This window comes from Heptranchias perlo, chromosome 1 (genome assembly GCF_035084215.1).
Source record: "Heptranchias perlo isolate sHepPer1 chromosome 1, sHepPer1.hap1, whole genome shotgun sequence".
NCBI lineage: Eukaryota > Metazoa > Chordata > Chondrichthyes > Hexanchiformes > Hexanchidae > Heptranchias > Heptranchias perlo.
Window position 1 is genome coordinate 180,595,524 of NC_090325.1, and position 19,615 is coordinate 180,615,138.

Genomic DNA, 19,615 nt, shown 5'->3' on the forward strand with positions numbered 1-19,615 from the left:
CATAACTAAAGCCCCTCATCCCTGGAATCATTCTCGTTAATCTTTTCTGCATCCTCTCCAAGGCCTTCACATCTTTCTCAAAGTGTGGTGCCCAGAACGGGACACAATACTCCAGTTGTGGTCGAACCAGTGTTTTATAAAGGTTCATCATGACTTCCTTGCTTTTGTACTCAATGCCTCTATTTATAAAGCCCAGGATCTCGTATGCTTTTTTAACCGCTTTCTCAACCTGCCCTGCCACCTTCAAAGATTTGTGCCCATATACCCCCAGATCTCTCTGTTCCTGTATCCCTTTGAGAGTTGTGCCCTCTAGTTTATATTGCTTCCCCTCGTTCTTCCTACCAAAATGTGTCACTTCATATTTTTCTGGGTTAAATTTCATTTACCATGTGTCCGCCCATTCCACCAGCTTGTCTATATCCTCTTGAAGTCTATCATTATTCTCCTCACTGTTCACGACACTTCCAAGTTTTGTGACATCTGCAGATTTGGAAATTGTGCTCTGTACACTCAAGTCTAAGTCATTAGTATATATCAAGAAAAGCAGTGGTCCTAGTACTGACCCCTGGGAACATCACTGTCTACCTCCCTCCAATCTGAAAAACAACCATTCACCGCTATTGTCTGCTTCTTTTAACTTAGCCAATTTTGTATCCATGCTGCTACTGTCCCCTTTATTCCATGGGCTTCAGTTTTGTTGACAAGCCTATTATGCGGCACTTCATCAAATGCCTTTTGAAAGTCCATATACACCACATCAACTGCATTGCGCTCATCAACCCTCTCTGGTACCTCATCAAAAAACTCTATCAAGTTAGTTAAATACAATTTGCCTTTAACAAATCTGTGCTGGCTTTCCCTAATCAATCCACACTTGTCCAAGTGACTGCTAATTCTGTCCTGGATTATCTTTTCTAAAGGCTTCCCCACCACCGAGGTTAAACTGACTGGCCCGGTAGTTGTTGGGTTTATCCATACACACTTTTTGAACAAGGGTGTAACATTTGCAATTCCCCAGTCCTCTGGCACCATCCCTGTATCAAAGGATGTTTGTAAGATTATGGCCAGTACCGCCGCAATTTCCACCCTTACTTCCCTCAGCAACCCAGGGTGCATCCCATCCGGACCGGGTGACTTATCTACTTTAAGTACAGCTAGCCTTTCTAGTACCTCCTGTTTATCAATTATTAGCCCATTCAGTATCTCAACTACATCTTCCTTTACTGAAACTCTGGCAGCATCTTCTTCCTTGGTAAATACAGATGCTAAGTACTCATTTAGTACCTGGGCCATGCTCCCTGCCTCCATGAGCAGATCTCCTTTTTGGTCCCTGATCGGCCCCACCCCTCCTGTCACGACCCATTTACTGTTTACATGCCTATAGAAGACTTTTGGATTCCCTTTTATGTTTGCTGTCTGTCTATTCTCATACTCTCTCTTTGCCCCTCTTATTTCCTTTTTCACTTCCTCTCTGAACTTTCTATCTTCAGCCTGGTTCTCATTTGTGTTACCAACCTGACATCTGTCCTATGCCCCTTCTTTCTGCTTCATCTTACTCTTTATCTCTTTTGTCATCCAGGGAGTTCTGGCTTTAATTGCCCTACCATTTTCCCTCGTGGCAATGAATAGACTGTACCTGAACCATCTCCTCCTTAAAGGCTGCCCATTGTTCAATTACAGTTTTGCCTGCAAATCTTTGATTCCAATTTACCCGGGCCAGTTCAGTTCTTATCCCACTGAAATTGGCCCTCCTCCAATTGAGTATTTTTACTTTAGAGTGGTCCGTGTCCTTTTCCATGGCTATTCTAAACCTTATGATACTATGATAACTGTTCTCTAAATTTTCCCCCACTGACTCTTGCTCCATTTGGCCCTCCTCTTCCCCAGAACCAAGTCTAGCAATGCCTCCTTTGTTGGGCCAGAAACGTACTGCTCCCTTAACTATAGAATCCCATATCACTATCGCTCTCTTGACCTTTCTCCTCCCCCTCTTGTACAGCTGAGCCACCTATGGTGCTGTGGTCTTGGCTCTGGCTGCACTCCTCAGGCGAACCCTCTCCCTCACCAGTATTCAGAATACTGGGTTAGAGGCGAGATGCCCTCAGGGGACTCTTGCACTACCTGCCTGGTCCTCCTTGTCTGGCGGTCACCCAGCCCATCTTTGCCTGCACTTTCTTAAACTGTGGGGTGACCACCTCCTGAAACGGGCTATCCACTAAAGGAAAGGAATACATAAGATGGATGTAGAGAGCTGTTTTATTATATAAAACCAGGGGAAAGTCAGCAGAGGACAAGATTGTAAATGGAAGTCACCAGCTAAACTTATTCTTTGCACTTGGAGTCATTAGTTTCTGGAATAGACTGCCATATGGTCCAGTAAATACTAACTCTGTTGATGTCTTCAAAATTGAATCAATTACCGATGCAACATAAAGTTAAAATGATGCGAAGGTATAGATCTTTTTATGTTCCTAACCTTATTATGATGGCAAGTAATCTTATCAAATTTTCTGTTAAACAACTGTTACACATTTTATGTTTATTTGGATCTCTGAATGTTTCACCCTGTAGTACATATAATTGGCATCAGTTTGGATGGGTCATTTGATCAGCAGTGTTAAAATATGACATACATGTGGATAGAAAAAATTGTAACTTTTATTTTTTCAGGTCAGTCAATATTATTTAGCTCTATCATGTATTGCTTGAAGCTGACACTGTATATTGCCCTTTGATTCTTGTAGATAAAACTATTAAACTGTGGAAAGTCAGTGAAAGGGACAAGAGGCCAGAAGGTTACAACCTCAAAGATGAAGAAGGTAGAATGAAGGATCTATCTACAGTTACAGTGCTGCAGGTGAGTGTACACTTCACAAATAGAACTTTGGCAGATTAATAAGTGGGTGCAGTGATAATACACTCACCTACATCCGTGTTACGATAATAACTTGGAGAAGGCCAGGTAGGGATCAAAGCGTCTTCCAGCATGTTCAATTATATAGAAATCGTATCATGTAGGTAGTTCCATGATGTTGAAATTAAATCAGGTGATGGCATTAATGGAAAAATTGGTGACCTTCAAATTCACCAGAAAATCCCTCCAAAATTGGAATTTTGTTCCTTTTGTCAACTCATCTGTTTTATTGTAAAGACTCTTAGTGTATGTAATTTACCCCCGTCATCTCACTGTACACATTCCTTGCACTGGATGATGAAAGCAAAAACAAAAAGGAGCTCCAGAAAACAATTCAGGAACCAAGTTCAAACATTTTGTTTTGTTATACAGAACAATTTTTGAGAATGCACAGTGTGAATGTTCAGGTAACAACTTATTATTAATGCAACTGAGAAAACAACTCAAAGTTGATATCCCAACATAAGCATAAATAAAATGCACAATATAAAGGATAATAGAAATCTGAAATTAAAAACAGTCAATGGTAGTATCTGAAAAGAGAAATAAAGGTTAATGCCTCGAGTAGAAACTCTTTGTTAAAATAGGTGTTAGGGTTAGGAATGTTAAAATTGGGATCAGCGTCATCAGTCCTTCCCATAAGCAGTTTGTGCATCGCCAGTGATCTGAAGAGTACTTTTAGTGCTTGATATCTAGTTAAATTATACCATGGCCCAGAAGCCTTAACAACAAGACCCCCATAATAATAAACCCCTCTGTGTGTACTGAATGCTATGATCTTGCGTGTGCCACCATGTGCGTTTCTCCTATTTTTCGGAAGATGGACTGAAAAGTACTTGAGTGAGATGAAGCCAATTGTAAACCAATAGGCTGGCTTCTTTTATATGAATGAACAGCAAGGTTCAATCAGTACCTTATTATTCCTTGTATCATGGAAAATAATAAATTATGCAATTTGCTGTTTGCTATAGGCCTAACTCACTTGATAAGTCAGCAACCTTTGAACTGACTGCCAATTATCTTTAAAATGTGAGACCTTGCTATCTCACTCTGACTGTTCAAGTCTCCTCTGCTGCAGAAAGAGAGACAGACAGACAGACAGCCAGCCACACACAGATACAGACAAAGATTGACCTCTGACCCCTCCCTCAACTCACTGTCAAAGTATTGCTCACTAAGCTGCCAGTCAAACTTCTCACCTTGAATGAGTAACTTCCCTCTCTTGTGTGAGAGCTAAGGCAACCACATTGTTTTGCTGGGATGTCCCTGAATGAATCGCATTCCAATATTAAAGATACAATGACTCCTGTTGTCTCAAACTAATGTGGTTTGCAGAAATAACCAATTCTGCAGCTGGTATTGCAACTAATTTGTCTTAAACAACAACCTGGATAGCTTGATTCTCTGGGAGATAACCGTGAGTGAGCCGAATTGAACTTCATAGCAACATCATAATATAAATTAAACCAAAATCCCTTTCAGAAAGATTGGGTAAAAATCTTGAAATGTTACAAGCAGGTTTTTGTTTTGAGGGGAGACTTCGTTAAAACTGTAGGAAAAAGAATTCCAAATTTTGACAAAGGATTTCAGTCTGGAATGTGAGTGGTATGTGCATTTTAAAGAACATTTTGTTTGAACCGAACTTGCTGTGGACTTTTTGTTAGTAGTTTGAAGGAAGTAATCTCTCCCCAGGCTTTTTTTTTACACAAACCCTATTTATTTTATTTCTGTTGAGACATGCAATACAGTGCAGGCTAAATATCAATACTTCATGAAGTTGTTCAGATGTAATTTTGTGTGCCCTGGATGAAGCAATTTGACTTGGTTGTTCAGGGAACTAAACGCAGTGCCTACCTTTGAAATTAAATTTGTTCCAACACATGTTGGTTGTTTGCAGAATGAGCTCAATATTTCAAAAACAAACATATCACACTTGATAAAGTGGTACAAGTCCTTCCCAATAGGAGTGGGGAAAAGATTGAAAAAATATTTTTCTTTTCTTTTGTTTATTTCTTGGTGCTTTTACACACTGGAATTACAGGTGTTTTAGCTTGAAGCTATATGGAGCAAGAAAGAATAGATAGATCATTGGTTGTAGTCAGTGGTGCACATTTTTTAAGCAGCCTTTAAAATAGGCAGTGTTAAAAACACATAGATTCTTTAGACATAAGTTGGACAGAAATATCATGGTGATCAGGAATTGTGCTTTAATTAATTGTTCACATAAATCTTCATAAATAAAGACTGGACAATTTCCAGATCATGTCAATTGTGTCAGTGTATAGCAGGTTAATTAACATCTGAAAGAGAATGTAGGTTAATGTTTTGGGAGCAACTCTTTGTTAGGGACTCCACCTTTTTAATGATGCTGATGATCCTTTTATATATTTGGAGCATTATTTTTTCTGTCTTTATTTCAGATTTCCAGTATTCAGCTCTTTTCTTTAATCTCCAACTCCAGTCAAACTTGCTCAGGAATCGTACTTAAGCATAGGTTAATAAAGCAAAGATTATAAAATACATTAAATGTCAATGGGGTCTGGGCCAGGAATAGACATTGTATCTTCAATGAAATGAGACAGGAAATGGGTATGGATCCAATTAATATTTTTAAACATCATTGGCTGTATGTGAGGAATGAAGCATAGTTTGTGAAATACTGAGATTCAAAAAATATAGATGAAGTATAATTTTTTAAAAATTCATTCATGGGATGAGGGCGTCGCTGGCAAGGCCAGCATTTATTGCCCATCCCTAATTGCCCTTGAGAAGGTGGTGGTGAGCCGCCTTGAACCGCAGCAGTCCTTGTGGTGAAGGTTCTCCCACAATGATGTTAGGTAGGGAGTTCCAGGATTTTGACCCAGCGACGATGAAGGAACGGCGATATGTTTCCAAGTCGGGATGGTGTGTGACTTGGAGGGGAACGTGCAGGTGGTGGTGTTCCCATGTGCCTGCTGCCCTTGTCCTTCTAGGTGGTAGAGGTCGCGGGTGTGGGAGGTGCTGTCGAAGAAGCCTTGGTGAGTTGCTGCAGTGCATCCTATGGATGGTACACACTGCAGCCACTGTGTGCTGGTGGTGGATGGGGTGCTAGTCAAGCGGGCTGCTTTGTCCTGGATGGTGTCGAGCTTCTTGAGTGTTGTTGGAGCTGCACTCATCCAGGCAAGTGGAGAGTATTCCAACACACTCCTGACTTGTGCCTTGTAGATGGTGGAATGGCTTTGGGGAGTCAGGAGGTGAGTCACTCTCCACAGTATACCCATCCTCTGACCTGCTCTTGTTGCCACAGTATTTATGTGGCTGGTCCAGTTAAGTTTCTGGTCAATGGTGACCCCCAGGATGTTGATGGTGGGGGATTCGGCGATGGTAATGCCGTTGAATGTCAAGGGGAGGTGGTTATTCTCTCTCTTGTTGGAGATGGTCATTGCCTGGCACTTGTCTGGCACGAATGTTATCTGCCACTTATCGGCCCAAGCCTGGATGTTGTCCAGATCTTGCTGCATGCGGGCACGGACTGCTTCATTATCTGAGGGGTTGCGAATGGAACTGAACACTGTGCAATCATCAGCGAACATCCCCATTTCTGACCTTATGATGGAGGGAAGGTCATTGATGAAGCAGCTGAAGATGGTTGGGGCTTGGACACTGCCCTGAGGAATTCCTGCAGCAATGTCCTGGGGCTGAGATGATTGGCCTCCAACAACCACTACCATCTTCCTTTGTGCTAGGTATGACTCCAGCCACTGGAGAGTTTTCCTCCTGATTCCCATTGACTTCAAATTAGGGAATTATAAACTCGTTGGCTTAATGCCAGTTTTCAGCAATGCTGAAAACCTTATTGTAAGTTGATTTTCACATTCATTTGAAGAGCGTAGTGGAAACATTTCACAGAATGTTCTCTTTGGTAGATTTTTTACCTGTGGTTCCTACCCTCCTTTGGGAGCTTAAATAAGTTGAGGAGAGCTTGTGGTGGTGCAAATTACATAAGAATTGCAGTGCTATTCCAACCTTGTAGAATTCCTGCAAAAATGCATTCAATCTTGATGACCTGGAAAATTAGATTGGTTATCATTGATTGGTTTGGGGAGTCCTGGATGAATAAAATATAGAACGAAAGAGACTGAGTCTGTTTTGAACCAAGATCATCTATATCCGATATGTTTTAAAGAGTAAATGTTCTGCCACCTTTAGAACATTATGACTTGCATTAATATTGTGAAAGTTTTTTTCCCCTTAAATTCTCATCCACAAAGACTACTGGGAAAACAACAATGGGTGCTGGAGTTTTTGAAGCCACATCCCAGTGAAGAAGAATTTTATTTCCATTCTTTCAGAAAGGTCCTGATTTTAGGGAACACTTTAGATATGACATAAAATAATTGTAGAGTTATGCAGCTCTAACATGCAGTGGTTGACATTTTTAATGCCCTTTGTATGATTAGGTGTATTTACATTAATACAAACATCTTATTTAAAAATGTTACAAAAGTTCTATTTGGAAGCATGCAGGAAACTGAGGACTGCTGACAGACTATAAGCCAAGCCCAGACTTCCCAAGAGCTGATATGGTAGAAATTTCCACTTCTTATTAGAAACAGTCATTTTTAGTATGTCTGCATGACAAAAGTCATACTTTACATTGTTTCTGTTCATGTTTAAAGTGGATGTGACATTTAACTTTGTGCACACCAAGCACCAGTACGTATATTTTGAGGTTTTTTTTTTACTATAGTTTTTTTTAAAGAACGAACAGAGAAAAAAAATCTCTACCAGCTAACCTGCTTTTGTTTGCCATTGAACGCAGACAGAACAAAGCTGTTTTATCTGTTAGTCTGCGGTGTTTTTGGGCACCTGTCTGCTGCATTTTCATTCTTTATGGCTGTCAAGAGGCAGGACAGGTTGGACAAGCTGGTGCTAATTGTGTCTGTATTGGTGTGCAGTGAGAACTGGGATAGAGTGATGTCCCTATTAATCAAGATGATTCAAAGCTGAAGTAAACCAAAGGTGGCTAGCAGCTGAATGCTGCAGGTGTTAATTGCTATCTATGACTGCTACAGGGAATATTTTTTAAAACCGTATTGAATTCCTAATTAGTCAATGCAGGCAGATTTAAAGAACCTGGCATTATATCTGCAGTCTTTTTTTTAAAACAAATTTTGGATGAGTAGAATTGCTCGGATTTGGACCTGGGTATAAGTCACTAGATTGAAACCAAATAGAATCTTTTTCAGATGTCCATTCCTACTATTATTTACAATACTCCCAAAGCAATAAAACCATAGTGATAATTGTTGCAACTCATAAAGCTGTTTATGCTTCCTCTATGATCCTTTGAGTTTAATCTTCAAAGCAAGTTAAAGGATCCTTTCTTTTCTAGATAACCTGAAGGTTGATTTTCTTTAATTGATGTGCTTGAGTCTACTCATATGCTACATAAAAACATAGCAATAGTAGTAGGCCATTCAGCCCCTCGAGCATTTTCTGCCATTCAATTAGATCATGGCTAATCTGTATCTTAACTCCATTTACCTGCCTTGTTTCCATATCACTCGCTACCCTTACCTAACAAAAACCTATTAAATCGGTTTTGAAATTTTCAATTTACCTTCCCTCAACAGCTTTTTTGGGGGAGAGAGTTCCAATTTTCCACTACCCTTTGTATGAAGAAATGCTTCCTAACATCACCCCTGAATGGCCTAGCTCTAATTTTAAAGTTATGCCCCTTTGTTCTGTACACTCTCATCAGAGGAAATAATTTTCCCTCTATCTACCCTATCAAATCCTTTATCATCTTAAATACCTCAATTAGATCACCCCTTAATCTTCTATACTAAAGGGAATACAAGCCTAGTCTATGCAACCTGTTCTCATAATTTAACCCTTTTAGCTCTTGTATCATTCTGATGAATCTGCGCTGTGCTCCCTTCAAGGCCAATATATCTTTTCTGAGGTGCAGTGCCTAGAACTGAATGCAGTTCTTCAGATGCGGTCAAACCAGAGTTTTATACAACTGTAGCATAACTTCCACCCCTTTGTATTCCAGCCCCCTTGAGATGAAGGCTAGCATTCTATTAGCCTTTTAAATTAATCTTCAAAGCAAGCTGAAGGAACCTATCTTTTCTAAATTCTTGAATTGATGTGCTTGAGTCTGCTCACATGCTGCAGGGCTTTTGGATGATGGCTTAAAGCCTCTTGGGTAAAAGTCTAACAGTTCACATAAAAAGAAAAAAAGCCTGCAATGCTGTGAATCTGAACTAAAAGCAGAAAACATTGGAAGCACAGCAGGTTCATAAACATCTAAAATAAGTCAATGTTTCATATGGAGACCCTTGGTCAGAACTGAAACAGTTCAACTGTCAAATTCTCAAACATCCCCAGAGCACCAGTCAAGCTTTTCTGTCAAACATTCAATCTTCTAAGTAATGCTCCAGATTTCCTCAGCCAGATGCTGAAAGCTTCCTAGATCACATCTGAAGACGTACCCCATTAGGTGCCTAGACTTCCAAGATGAACAATCAAGATTCCCCAATTCAGAACTTTAGCAAGTAAGGCTCCTCAGATTGACATTTACACCAACAATACATGCATTACCTTTCCAGTTGCCCCACAGTTGGACAGTGTAAGCTCCCAAGAAATCCTACCCCAATGGAAATTCCCATTCAGTTTGGCTCTGTTGATAGCATCCTCACCTCAGAAGGTTGCGGGTTCAAGCCCCACTCCAGGACTACTAGTGTACATAATCTGGGATGACACTTAGGCGCAGTACTGAGGAAGTGCTACGTTGTTGGAGGTGGTGTCTTTCGGATGGGACATTAAACTGAGGCCCTGTCTGCTTGTTCAGGTAGAAGATCCCATAGCATTGTTCAAAAAATTGTTCTCCCAGTGTCCTGTCCAACATTTTCCCTAGAGCAACAACCAAAAGTTGATTAACCGGTTATTTATCTAATTTCCTGTTTATGGGACTTTGCTCTGTGCAAATTGGCTGCAGCATTTGCACATATAACAGTTACTACCCTTCAAAAGTAATTGATTGGTGTGAAACGCTTTGGGACGTCCTAAGGATGTGAAGGAGCAATATAAATACAAAATTGTCTGTCTGTCCTTCCTTCCTTATAACCATTTTATTTCTAGTGGTATTACAGCAATGATCCCATTTTGGCAATGGTATAATCATGTAAATAAAGCCAAACGACACATTTTAATTCAACCAAATTTTTTAAAAGCAGTGTTTGGTCAAACTGTTGAGGTAGCTTTGAATTTTGGGCTAAATTTCATGTTTATTCTTTAACATTTTAAGTAGAACAAACTAAATTTAAAAATGGCAGCAGAGGGCAGGACAGTGATGTGTCATTCCTTTAAGATATGGGAGTTTTGAACAATTGGGGCTCAATTTTAGCCCCCAAGACTGGGTGGGTTGGAGGCGGGGGGACAGACAAAATCGATGTTTTTGGGAGCGGGCAGACATCCCGGCTCCAACCCGTGCATTTTTGCATTAGACTCTGTCAAATCTGTGTGCGTGTGCACAGCAGTCACCAGGAAGTCCTGCCCCCACTTAAATCTGGTGGGCTGATACTTAAAGGGGCAATGTACCTCATTGAGGTACGCAAGGTACTTTATATTTTGTGTATTGGACACTTAAAATGATTTTAACCTTAGCTGGGCAGCTTTCCCAGGATTTACGCCTGGTGAAAGCAGGTGGGAAGGGCCGAATCAATGAAAAATAAATTAAATAAAATGACATTTTGACATTTTCCATTGTAAAAAAAAAAGTTAACAAACATACCTTAAAACCGATGCTGCCTGGACGCCCCCCCCCCCCCCCCCCACACCAAGTCTGATTTCCGATGTCGCCTGGACTCCCCTCCGATCTCTGATGTCGCCTGGACCTCCCCCCACCCGCCGCCTCATCCGATCTCCAATGTCGCCCCTCTCCCCCATCTCTCTCCCAATGGTTCCCTCCCTTCTCAGATGTGTAGCTCCTCTCTGCTGAGAGGCAGCCAGCCTGTCAATCATGCTGGCTACTGGGTGCGAAACCCGGAAGAGGCATTGATTGCCTTGGGGGAGGGAGAGAAGTGAAGTGAGAATTTGAGAGGTAGGGTTTCAGGAAGTTAGATGACTATCTGAGGGATGGGGAAAGAGGGCCAGAAAAGGTTCGAACAGGAGCGCCCAGAGCAATTTGTGCTCTCAAACAGATTTGAAACTCTAGCTTCCTGTGAGGAAAATGAGGGAGGACCATCAAATAATTACCAATAGCACCAGCAAACAAGAGCTGAGCTGAGTCAAGGCGGGGAGACAAACATTCAATTTTCACACGAGAAATGTAGTAATGACTGGGGATTCAATAGCTCGAGGGACTCTCACAATGCTTTGCAAGCCAGACTGACCGTCCTGGATTATTTGTTGTCTCCCAGGTGTTAGGGTAAGGGATATATCACTTAGACTGGAAAAGATTTTGTAAGAAGATGGAGAGCAACCAGTCATCTTGGTCCACGTGGAAGCCAATGATGTAGGTGAAGAAAGGCCGGAAGCTCTGCAAGATGAATTTAGGATATTAGGAAACCAGTTTAGGAGCAGGACTTCAGAGGTGGTAATCTCAGGATTATTTCCCCAGCTATACGCTAGAACATGGAAGGACGGGAAGATTAGGGAAATCAATGCATGGCTAAAGGTATAGTTTCAGAATGCCATCAATAAACACTGATAATAAACCAATTAAAATTGAAAAAGAGAGTTCATAAGAATAATAATGTAAAAACTGAAAGAGAATAAGAGAAAATAAGAAAAGATATAAAGAATGGGATAAGGAAAGCTACAAAGGGGTATGAGGGCAACACTTCAAAAAAAAACATCAAATGGATCAGTGAAATATTTGACAAGTATATCAGTAAAAAGTTAAAAACAAGTTGGGACCCCTGAAAGGAGAGAATTGCCAATTTGTGGATGATCAAAAATTGGCAGAGTTATTTAATACGTACTTCACATTGGTCTTTACTAAAGAGCAGAATGTCTGCGAGGTGGTGAATCCTGAAGTGATTAAGTGTAAAATTAGCGATATTGGGCCAGATTTTGCTGCAGCAGGGCATCTAATAGCATCTGCCGTTAGTTAGACTTGTCCTTGCACATTTAGGTTTATAAATTTTTTGCGTGGCGAGTTGCTGAAAGTGATCGCTGATAACGGCGCAGCGAGGGCAACACGGCATCTGGGACCTGAGTGAACAGGGCAAGCAACTGTCTATTTCCTTATCCAATCAGATTGAAGGATTGAGAAATAAACAGCGCAAGGACTGAGAAGGAAGTGTAATTGAAAGGGGGTGAATTCAATGTCAAATCAGGTACAGAAAGAGAAATAAAGAGAGGGAAAGGAAGATTGGATTAAGAGAGGGGAAAAAAAAGAGCCAGAAAGGAAAAGTAAAAAAAAATTAATTTAAAGTTTGACATTTTAAAATCTCCAACAACAATTAATACCTGAAGGAATAAAACTCCACATTTGTAATAGTTTATTTTCAGTGCCAGAGAGGTGGATTGGGAGTAATTAACACTTATCACATCATTAAAAGGATACTTAGACTTGAAATGACAAGACTTAACTTTCTGTGATGTGTTTAGTTCATATCCACCGTGCAAATACAGCAATTTCACGCCATTCAATGCATTTCAATGGTGAGGCAGACAGTGAGATGCCGTTTTCATGAAGCTAACAGCGGAACAACGCAACTCGGACGGCAACTTGTGGATATTTGAATTTAACCGTGCACCTGACCCTCGCCTGAAGTTGCTGTGCCATTTGCGCATAAATAATGGCGAGGACCATTGGCCTCACCGTTATTTTGACAAGAAAATCTGGTCCATTATGATGGATAAAAGGAAAATTTTAGATAAGTTAGGCTAAAAGAAGATAAAGCACCAGCACTCGACATGATACATCCTAATCCTGAGGGTTGATGAGGGAGGAAATTGCTGAGACCCTAGGAGTTATATTCCAGAGCTCTATTGAGTGTGGATGTGTGCTGGAGGACTGGAGCGAGGCCAATGTGGTACCCATTTTTAAAAGGGAGACAGCTAATCTGGGTAATTACAGGCCAGTTAGTTTTAAAAAAAAATTCTACTACAGATGTTAGAGTCATTAGGGATGAAATTTACCATATATCTGAAAGAGAAAATAGTTCAAAGGGAACAATTGTGCTTGACAAACCTCATAGAATTCTTTCAGGAGGTAACAGATGAGGTAGAGGAGAGAAATGTAGTGTACATGGACTTTGGATAAAGTATCATACGGGAGTTGATTAGAGATGATTAAGGGGTATGGAATTTAGGGTGAGGATAGCAAACGATTAAAAATTTGTTAGAAAGACAAAAATAAAGTAGGGGTTGAGGGCAGTTTTTCAGAGTGGTTGAAAATGGGTAGTGGGTTCAGTTTTAGGGTCACTTCTGTCAATGTATATGTCAATGATTTGGATATAGGCCTAGAGGGAGTCACAACCAAACTTGATCCTGTCCTTGCACAATGTCCATACAAATGTAACTGTCAGCTGGGATTACTCATTTGGAGTGGAAACCCTGGCTGATCATTTTTCTTCCCCCATCCTTAATTCAGTGATACTGAGACCAATTGTCAATTGTAGTGCCCATGGCTGCCCCAGTTTGAGGTCAGCTAACCCATCACAGTCCAGGGATTAAACCTTTCTGACTTGTATAGCTCAGTATTACATGTTGTGGTGCATTTACATCCGGAGATATAGGGCAACATCACATTTTCATCCCACCTTACTAACATTTCCTTGAAGGAGAAAAATTTTGGGGTGAGTATTTTCTGTTCATGGTACATTCTCCAGTGTGTGTGTGTGCGTGTGTTGCATTCTAAATTCCGATGTCCAAATTTATAATGGAAACTGCCCATGTAAACTTGTCATGCGGTAATTATACCTCCCACATAAGGGCGCTGCAGTGGCATCACTGACAGGTGAAATTGCAATATGGCAAGTTTACAAAAGCAATTTCCATTATAAATGTGGACATCGGAATTTATAATGAAAATATAAAAATGAAGACAGAATGCATCTATTTAAAATATGGATGGATTTATGTCTGCACACCCTGGTCCAATTATTCTCTGGCCTCTAACCAGCTTTAACTGAAGATTACCCTTGGTCTTGACACTATGTGTGTAATGCCATGGGCAATCAACAAGTGTTATATTAAAAGTCTTGTGCCTTTGCAAATTTCCTGTCTACAAAACTTCAACTTCCTGTTGTCAATTATTTCAGTCATGAATTGCTATGTCCACATTTATAATAGAAACTACCTAAGTAAACTTGTCATGTTGTAATTAAAACCTCCTGCTAATGGTGGTACTGTTGCTTCTCACTTTTCTACCTCCCAGCTCTTCAGAGTTCTATCGTCCAACCAACTTGACTTCTCTGCTTCCCAAATTGCTGTTAGTTTTGCTATTCAGCAATAAATAACAATGTAAGATTGAAGTATAATGGAAAAATAAGGATCAAATGGATAACTTTGAAATGAGAACTGATTTGTGAAAAGAAAATAGTGTTTGACTGATTTGATTGAGTTCCTTGATGAAGTAACAGAGAGGGTTAATGAGGGTACTGTGGTTGATGTGTATATGGTCCGACTTTCAAAAGGCATTTGATAAAGTACCATATAATAGACTTGTTAGCAAAATTAAAGCCCATGGGATTAAAGGGACAGTGGCAGCATGGGTACAAAATTGGCTAGGGGACAGAAAGCAGAGAGTAGTGGTGAATGGTTGTTTTTCAGGCTGGAGGGAAATATACTGTTGTGTTCCCCAGGGGTCAGTAATGGGACCACTGCTCTTTTTGATATATGTTGATGACCTGGACTTGGGTATAGAGAGTATAATTTCCAAGTTTGCAGATGACACAAAACTCGGAAATGTTGTCAACAATGTGGAGGATGGTAACAGACTTCAGGAGAACATAGACAGACTGGTGAAATGGGCAGACACATGGCAGATGAAATTTAATGTAGAGAAGTGTGAAGAGATGCATTTTGGTATGAAGAATGAGGAGAGGCAATATAAATTAAATGGTACAATTCTAAAGGGGGTGCAGGAACAGAGAGACGTGGGGGTGCACATACACAAATCTTTGAAAGTGGCAGGACAAGTTGAGAAGGCTGTTAATAAAGCCCAGGATCCCAAGTGCTTTTTTTAATAGAGGCAGAGAGAACAAAACCAAGGAGGTTATGCTAACCCTTTATAAAACACTGATTAGGCCTCAGCTGGAGTATTGTGTTCAATTCTGGGCACCACACTTTAGGAAGTATGTCGAGGCCTTAGGGTGCAGAAGAGATTTACTAGAATGATGCCAGGGATGAGGGACTTCAGTTATGTGGAGAAACTGGAGAAGCTGGGGTTGTTCTCCTTAGAGCAGAGAAGGTTAAGGGGAGATTTGATAGAGGTGTGCAAAATCATGAATGGCTTTGACAAAGTAAACGAGGAGAAACTGTTTCCAGTGGCAGACGGATCGGTAACCAAAGGACACGGATTTAAGGTGATCAGCAAAAGAGCCAGAGATGAAATGAGGAAACTTTTTTTTTATGCGGAGAGTTGTAATGATCTGGAATGCATTGCCTGAAAGGGTGGTGAAAGCAGATTCAATAGTAACTTTCAAAGGGAATTGGTAAATACTTGAAGGGAAAAAATTTTACAGGGCTATAGGGAAAGAGCAGGGGTGTGTGACTAATTATCCCTGTCCTCTTACCCCATTTCACCTGAAAACTACATCTGGTCTTGATCTCATATGAAACACCATGGGATATTGACTTTATCACATCAATGGGGGAAGTACCTTGAACAGAAATTCCACCCCCCCCCCCCCCCCAATCCCTTTAAGATTTTCCTTCTCCTTTAAAAACTATACATAATACTTGAAACTTTGCAGCAGCCTGGGCTGATTTGCAGCTGCCTGACTCGGAAAAAAATTGCTACCCACTGAGAATGCTGCATAGAATAGCATGTCATCTCCAGACAGAGAATGTAATTTTATAATGGGAATGTGACCTGGAGATATGCCATGCTGCGTACAGCTCTGGTCACTGAGACGTAATGGGCCATTCAAGCCCTCGAGGCAGGGCAGTGTGAACAATGAGACTAATCGTGTCAGGGATAGCATTGGAAAGAAACATCTCAGATGCCTGGAAGTATTTATTCACATAGCAATCAAAAGTGGAATGGATTGACAGGAATGAGGCTAGGAATCTGGACTCATTTAAGAAACAGCTAGGTGCTGTAATGGGTAGACTTGTGTGGTTGACACTGTGGCATGATGAAATCATCCTAACCTATCTAATGCAAGGTTCAACATTTTTGATAGTTCTGGCCTCTCTTGCTTAATTGGAGTAAGTTTTAGAGATCAGGTCAGCAAGTTTATCTAATTTACTTTAATTCTCTCAGGCACTGGACATAATCATGACTGGATTCATTGGGAAGGAATTGAGGCAGAAATGAGCTGATCTTTCAGGTTTATGTGACCTTGTATTTAAATGAGTCTGACTCTACGGTTTTAGATTTGCTGTATAGACATGTGATATTTGTATAGCCAATCATGACACCCTTCCCCAAGATATAAATAGGACAGAAGGTGTGAACTATCCATCTCATCCGATGCCAGACGTTGTCTCCCTCAGAGAGTTATTTACAAATACTGCGAGAGTTATGCTTAGACTGTATTCTTTTGTTGATCGAGGAGGAAGAATTCCTCGATTTACGAGGTTGCAGTGCTCCCTCTACCTGTCTGGTCCCTTGAGACGTCTTTGTAAAGCACCGTGGGAAATGTCGTTGTGTGAAAAGTGTTAGAAAAATAACACTAGAAATGTTGTTGTAAATAAAATTGCAAATGCATTTGCGTTTTCACTAAAAATAGCAGCAAGTAGAATTGTTTCCCGCTCTTGGTTGTTTAGGCCAATGGTTTGGTGGGTATGGTTACTGTTCTTATGTAGTGTTGATGTAGGGATATTAGGGCTGATTTATTTTTCGGCTTGTGCTTTACGAATTGCACTTACTGATTTTGACCAGTTAATTTTAACTGGAACTACTGGGTGAAGTGAAGGGGATGCAGGAACAGAGAGACCTGGGGGTGTATGTACACAAATCTTTGAAGGTGGGAGGACAAGTTGAGAAGGCTGTTAAAAAAAAAGCATCCAGGATCCTTGGCTTTATAAATCGAGGCATAGAGCAAAGAAGCAAGGAAGTTATGCTAAACCTTTATAAAACACTGGTTAGGCCCCAGTTGGAGTATTGTGTCCAATTCTGGGCACCACACTTTAGAAAGGGTGTCAAGGCTTAAGAGAGGGTGCCGAGGAGATTTACCAGGGATGCGGAACTTCAGTTACGTGGATAGACTGGAGAAGCTGGGTTGTTCTCCTTAGAGCAGAGAAGATTAAGAGGAGATTTGATAGTGGTGTTCAAAATCATGAAAGGTTTTGATAGAGTAAATAAGGAGACACTGTTTCCAGTGGCAGAAGGGTTGGTAACCAGAGGACACAGATTTAAAGCAATTGGCAAAAGAACCAGAGGTGACTTGAGGAAACATTTTTTTATTCAGCGAGTTGTTATGATCTGGAATTCACTGCCTGAAAAGATGGTGGAAGCAGATTGAATACTGACTTTCAAAAGGAAATTGAATAAATACTTGAAGGGAAAATATTTGCAGGGCTATGGGGAAAGATCAGGGGTGTGGGACTAATTGGATAGCTCTTCCAAAGAGCCAGCACAGGCACAATGGGCTAAATGGCCTCCTTCTGTGCTGTATCATTCTATAAGTCTTTTTTTTGTGCTCCTCGTCCTTCATAATTTTTCCTCTTTATTATCCTTCCCAGATACCTCTCCTTTATGGGATTACTGGTGCTCATTCTCCTGTAGTGTTCTTGTGTCCCTTGTAAGGAGGTTGATTTCCAACTCTTCCCCTTGGATGGACTCCTCCTGACACCTGAGATGTCCAAGTTAATCAGGCTTTAGGGAAATTTGTGCCTATTCCATCTTGGAGAAACAATGGGAAGGGGTAGATGGTTGGGAATGTTTATATTTGTAACTGTTAGATAGTCTGCAGTTTAGGGGCATTTGGGATGAAGTGATCTACAGGGAAAATCTCTTGTGTTTTTAATCAAGTTAGAAAGCTCTTTACAGTTGCACTGGTGTATCTTTAATCTAGTGACTGGATGACATGCAGCAAGCTCCTTTTGTCAGCTCTTATACAGCTTAATACATGGTCATTTTTGTAGTTGGAGGAGGATTATTTCTGTCTGGAATCTTGGAGGATAGAGACCTTTATTTTATTAAATAGCTAGGCAGTGATGACAGCCCTCATGCAGATCACTATTTGAATCACTTCCTCGAGCGTGAAGGGAATTAATTTTGATTAAACGATCCAAGATATTAGCCAAGCTGCATGTCAAACATTCAAATGTAACATTCCACCAGGAAACTCATCTCACGGGTCATGAAGCTGCAAAATTGAAAAGAAGGTGGGGTGCCCATGCTCTGCAGTTTTTTGTATAATTAAATATGCGCGTCGCTATGTTGGTCCATTGGGTCCCAAAATGTCCATATTCTTTCATAATGACTATGTTGAAGGTAACTCTATTTATGAGAAGATAAAAATGAAAGGAAAGGTTGGGAGATTTTTAAAAAATATGTGGAAGGTTGCTGGGATATAGAATGCTCTCCCAGAAACAGCGGTGGACGCAAAATTCATAATGGAGCAGAACTTGCTCCTGAAATAACAGAGGAGCTCAACAGCGCGCTCTGTTTTTAGTGGCGAATTGAGGAGTAAGTTCCCACATTTGCACATGCACACTAAAATGCGGAAATCGTGAACTTGCTCCTATTGATTCGCCGGTGATATGACAGCTTCGGATTAAAGGGCCATCACACGCTGCAATCATTGAAATCACTGAAAAATTGCAAACTTGCTCATCTGCCCAGCTGGAAAGTAACTAATATCGCCACCAAACAGGTATGCTTAAAATTACCAGGTCTAAACTAAGTTTTAAAAACTAAACTAAGTCTTAATGACTGCCAAACAACTAAATTAAATTTTTTAAATGTCTCATATTACTCCTTATTTTAATAGCTTTTGGTCATTTAAAAAAAAATTAAAAATTAGATTTTTTAAAAAACTTTTCCCTTCTGCCTCTTTAATTTAATTCAATTATTTCTTTGGCTTTTTATTTTTAAAAAATTAAAATTTTTTACTGACAATGACTTCCAGAATACTAACTTTAAATGAATGAAGTCTGTTGGGAGTGTGACTTCTCTTCCTGGCAGATTTTGTGAGCGTGTTTTCTATTCACACAGACTGTTCCATGCGCATCAACTTACGCTGCTCAGAGGCTGAGTTGATAGCGCACTTTTTTTTTATATAAGTGCAAAATCAAGCAAGTCGACGCCACAGAGCCTGCAGTAAGTACACTCGTTACTTTAATTTGCAGGAGCTGCAGCGAGCGTTGCCAGGCCGCTCCGCGCAAGCTCTGGCCCAATAGCTTTTAGAAGGGAAGTGGATTAATAATTGAAAAAGAAAATTTTTTATAGGGCTGTGGACAGCTCTTTCAATGATAAAAACAGAAAATGCTGGAAACACTCAGCAGGTCAGGTTGCATCTGTGAAGCGAGAAACAGAGTTAACGTTTTAGGTTGATGAATGTTAACTGTTTCTCCAGGATGGTATGT

General features: G+C 40.5%; 1 protein-coding gene across 2 annotated transcripts in view; it reads left to right on the forward strand.

Annotated features, from left to right (window-relative positions):
- Window positions 1-19,615, forward strand: part of LOC137328332 (serine/threonine-protein phosphatase 2A 55 kDa regulatory subunit B gamma isoform) — a 338,393-nt gene that overhangs the window by 213,472 nt on the left and 105,306 nt on the right. For both annotated transcript variants that reach the window (XM_067994329.1, XM_067994330.1), the window contains one exon: window positions 2,745-2,857. In XM_067994329.1, the coding sequence (XP_067850430.1) occupies window positions 2,745-2,857 (113 nt within the window). The remainder of the gene's footprint in view (window positions 1-2,744; window positions 2,858-19,615) is intronic.